The sequence below is a fragment of the Marmota marmota genome, unplaced genomic scaffold, assembly GCF_001458135.2.
Source record: "Marmota marmota marmota unplaced genomic scaffold, marMar, whole genome shotgun sequence".
In the NCBI taxonomy this organism is placed as follows: Eukaryota; Metazoa; Chordata; class Mammalia; order Rodentia; family Sciuridae; genus Marmota; species Marmota marmota.
In genome coordinates, this window is record NW_025999880.1 from 16,745,803 (window position 1) to 16,750,540 (window position 4,738).

Consider the following 4,738-nt stretch of genomic DNA (forward strand, 5'->3'; position numbering starts at 1 on the left):
AAAAAAAAAAAAAAAAAAAAAAAAAAAAAAAAAAAAGCCAAGCTCTTAATGGGCAAAGCACTGTTTACAACTAATGCCACAAGGGGGTACCACTGAGGTAGGTAAACAAGGAAGGGGTCAATTCTCTCGGAAAAAATGGTGTTTCAAGTTATTCATGAATTTACAGCACTTTGGATGGGTTTTTGTAGATTCTTGTACGGTTTTACTTGACTGGTTTTTGTTTTCATTACACCATTATTATTTTTTTTTAGACACAATACTTTATTTTTATGTGGTGCTGAGGATTTAACCTAGTGCCTCACACATGCCAGATGACTGTGCTACCACTGAGCCACAACTCCAGCCCTTCACCATTTTAAGAAATGTTTTGTCTTTGAAGATCCCTCCATGCTGTTTAGCCATGGAGGGCAAGATGTCTGGGGTCTGGGGTTGGAGGGCAAGGACTAAGTAGAGAACTGGGAGACATTCTTCATCATAATCAGTCTTTTACTATGGTTCTTTTGCATATTAACACCTGGCTCCTCAGCTCACATGGACTTTCCAGCCCCCATCTTCCTCTATTCCCTTTTTCCCACCTACTTGCCTCATCATGTCCTCCCTAGAGCTTCTGGTAAATGTCCATGTATGCAGGCCTGGCAGTAGTGAGAGACAGTACTGTTATCATTCCTGCTGTATACACAAACTGGTCCTGCCAGGATCCTTATATTGCCCCTAGGTGCCATCCTTCTTCGCTCTGCCTGGAATGTCCTGCTTCACATGGCACCTCCTTCATGAAGTTCTCCTGGCCCCATTCTCTGAGGACAGGAGTGAGGAAGTTCTCAATCCTGTGATCTTGTGGTTCTGATTTGTGAATATACAAAGAACAATACACAGGAAGTCCTGAGATCTAGAGGCTCTTCTACTTACTAACCTTGGGAACTTATCACATCTGAAGTTTTCTTAACCACTGAATGAACTGTGCTTCCTTACTTTAGTCCAGAGATTCACCCAAGTCACAATTGGATTTGGGTGTTCACAAACTTCCTCACAGTAACACTTTCATAGATAAAACTGTTGCTAGCTGTTGCTAGCTGAACTCTTCTAATTTTATCCTAGGGAAATACAGCTCCTTCCACAAAAAGCCACATCCAAATAAAGAATCTAGCTGCTATTTCACATCAACCTATAGCAGAGGGAGGAATTCTCTTGTCTCACATATTTGATGGTAATCTTCTACAGGTTTGACCTCTAGGATTGCTAAGTTTTCTGTAAGAACCCTTTTGCTATCAAATCCTACCACGTGTCAAAATTCTTTTTGGTACTGGGGATTGAACCCAGGGGTGCTTAACCACTGAGCTGCACTCCAGCCCATTTTATATCTTGAGACTAGGTCTTGTTAAGTTGCTGAGGCTGGCTTTGAACTCATGATCCTCCTGCCTCAACCTCCTGAGGTGTTGGGATCACATGGATGTGCAACCATACCTGGTTTTAAAAAAGGTCTCAAATTCTTTGTAAAGGGCTACTATGTTTGGAGCCTTGGAGTCAGGTGGTAAGTTCTACTTATATTAAATATTATCAGTTTTGCAGGAAGAAATTTGTTCTAGTCAAGCCCTTACTTTGGGGATTTATTTACATTTCAGGACAGTTGTCACTCCATCAACTTTTTACCAGCCCCCTCCATATTTTACCTGGTTCTAGTATCTTCCCGATCTGGCCTCTATCCCTACTCACCCAAGTGACCTTTACCTACAAAATGAGCCATCGACAAATTTATGGACCCAAGGACAGACCTTGACATTTCCTCTCAGGAGTGAACTCCCAACATTAAATTCCAGCTTCTCAATACTACACACCCATTGCTTAGTACAATGCTGCACACTTTTTCTAGTTAGTGGATCTTTGATTAAGGTTATATCATGACTGTCCTTTTGTTAGGGCTTAAATGAAGACCATTGAGGAACTTCAAGAATTTTCAACCATTCAAGTCTCTCCACAGCTCTGAAAGAGGGACAGCCCAGTGACCAGTGCATCACTCAGGCTGGCTAACCCTGTCAGCCATGCAGCATTCTTCCAGGACACTGATTAATGGGACAGCATAACTCTAGCTAAATGATTGCAAAACAGCTGACCCACAAGGAACAAGTTCGCAAAAGGCTTGCTAGGCCAAGTTCAGTTGTTAAGCTGTGATGTCCTCCTCTGCCTATTTCTGTGGTTCATCCATATACACAAGATTGACTATGGATAAAGTAGAATCTACAAGTCAGTTATTTCTGAAAACAAGTTTTATTTAAATAAGGGTTTAAATACATTACATAACATTAAAACTGGAAGGGAAAAAGAAAACCAAAAACCAGTTTATCACTTCACATGGCACTGGGCAGCTGTTGCTAGTGAGTGGCAAAGCTCTACAGCTAGCTACAGGGACTGATAACATCAGTTTGGAATTTGTTCCCTTGTCAAAAGTTTAACTGATATTAAGCTGGCCTCACATTCTGTTGTTTTGGATACCCCTTAGCTAGAATATGTCTAGTCAAAAAGAAGACCTTGGTGGCAAGCCAGATCACATCACCTCACTGGAAGGAAGATGGCCTCTGAGTTCTGCCCACCTGGTCACGTTAGACACCAGGGATTCTTTTTAAAAAACAAAATGAAACAAAAAAACCCCCAAAACTACCAAAGGCCCCCTTCTAGTGGTACAGCTGCCTTACCCCATTTCCTCCTGATCAGGTCATGACACTCTTAGGGCAGGGGCCTCAGCTGAGGGAGAGTTGAGAAGCTTCTGGTCAGACACAGCCATCTGATCTTGGGGCTCTGGGCTTTGCTGAAACATCACGTTATTGCTTTGTTTCAGGGTGGACACTGCCAGGCACCTACTGCTTGACCTCTGTTTAAATGAGGGACTTCAAGACTAGACAGCATGGCTCTTTTCAGTTTATTGCATGAAGGAGTTACACTAGTCCAAGTTAAAAGCAGACCCCAAATGGTTACATTATACAAGCTGTGAGGTTTTTAAACTTGTGACAAGGGACAGAAGGGGAATTCTACTCATTGCAAGGAAATCCTCACTTAAGCTTCAGTGAGCCACAAGCACTTAAAACCCATGAACCTTCAGCTGATCGTCCTTAGCCAGTCCAATCTGCAAAGAGAAAAGGGCAAAGTTTTAAGGGCGGAAAGGGAGCTAAAATCCTAAAACAAAAAACACCCACAAAATAACTTTACTTCTGATGGCAATAATAGGTCTTCCAGCTACTTTACCTGGCAAAAGGAACCCAGCAGCCAGTGTGCACATGTCAATCTCTGCCAAGCACAATGGTTCAACTGGGGGTGTTTAGTTTAACTACCTTCTTGAACATCCTTGCCTCAAGAAACTAGAGTGTGAGGATGGGGACCAACCATTACATCAAAAAATGATACAGCATGACTTTGTATGAAATTTAAAAAAGCATCAGGAAAGTAGACAAGTCCCTTCAGTCTTTAGAATATGGGGTTTTATCCATGCACTTAAAAACTCAACTCTTTCTTTCCTTAGCCTTCTGTCTGCAACAAAAATTGAGCCCACCATGAAGGACTTAATATTTGCCAACAAAGAGGCACAAATAGAATCAAGACATGCCTGAACTCACCTCTACCAGGAACTGGCATATGTTCTTGCGCTGGTCACCCTGTAGCTGAATTACTTCTCCATATTCTGGATGCTCAATTACAGTACCATTGCAGGCAAATTTCTGCAAGCACAAAAGGAGCAAAACAAATTAGGCCAAGCAACTGCACCAACGCATTTAATAATGCCTTTCTAGTTTGTATGCCCTAGTGGATAACTTCAATGGACTATCTTTTTAGACCCACCTTCTTAAACGCCTTCACTAGTTTCTTTTTATCGTAATCATCAGCGATCCCTTGGACAGTAGTAAGGGTCTTCCTGCCGTTTCTCTGTTGAATTCTTATATGGATATAATCCTCAGTGCCAGCAGGAAGCAGGTCATCACCCTTACTTGCATCAGCAAAGGGGTCTGGGAAGAAAAGATTAAACTTATTCAGTGCTGTGATGGTTCAGCTGCCACCTTCCCACTTATCTTTTGCACATGAGAAACCGGTAGTGAAATCGTTAGGGCAACTTGGGTCAGGTTGGATATGCGTCCTCTGTTGGCCCTCCCCAAACAGGTCAGTCCAGGACGGCTGGCTCTCCCAGGAACCAGAGAAAGCCTGGGCCTCTCGCCCTAGGCCCGCCCTGCCTCGGCAGATCACGTGCCGGGGAGCTCCGGCTGGCAGGCAGCGCCCCACCCGGCTGATGCAACTGGCCGGAACCCGAGCTCCCGAGGCGGGGCCAAGCCTCCCACCCCCATTGGTGAGCACGTTTGTCACTTAGGGCTGGCACCGCCTTTCCATCCCGGCTCCGTGACAACGGCGATGACGTATCGGACGTGACGCATGGGTGGCGGGAGGGGGCGGGTGTGGCCCGAGGAGGACCAGAAGCCATTAGTAAATGCGCCACCCGAGACGCTGGGCCCGCCCAAGGGCTGACCTCCTGCCCGCTCCTTCCGGTCGTATTCAGGGTCCGATCCCAGAGTCCAAACCATCGGCCCTGTTACTCCGAGAGCCTGGACACCTTACTCCCGTCCGAGTTAGGAAGGCCCAGAGCGTTTAGCAGATTCCGGGGCCCGGAACGCCCCGCTACCCCAGCAGGGCCCGCGACCTTCCCCTGGCTTACCGAAAGAGTGGAGGTTCTGGATAGCGGACATACGATACGATTCCTTTTCCT

At 45.2% G+C, this 4,738-nt stretch overlaps 1 protein-coding gene across 4 annotated transcripts in view; it reads right to left on the minus strand.

Annotated features, from left to right (window-relative positions):
• Positions 1–2,243: 2,243 nt before the first annotated feature.
• Positions 2,244–4,738, minus strand: part of Eif1 (eukaryotic translation initiation factor 1) — a 3,574-nt gene continuing 1,079 nt past the window's right edge. The window contains exons 2-5 of one of the 4 annotated variants that reach the window (XM_015495724.2): positions 4,688–4,736; positions 3,826–3,989; positions 3,593–3,704; positions 2,244–3,115 (exon numbers count right to left, since the gene is read on the minus strand). In XM_015495724.2, the coding sequence (XP_015351210.1) occupies positions 3,102–3,115; positions 3,593–3,704; positions 3,826–3,989; positions 4,688–4,718 (321 nt within the window). In that variant the 5' untranslated portion in view covers positions 4,719–4,736 and the 3' untranslated portion in view covers positions 2,244–3,101. The remainder of the gene's footprint in view (positions 3,116–3,592; positions 3,705–3,825; positions 3,990–4,687; positions 4,737–4,738) is intronic. The other 3 variants (XM_015495723.2, XM_048791494.1, XM_048791490.1) reach the window with 3 other exon arrangements.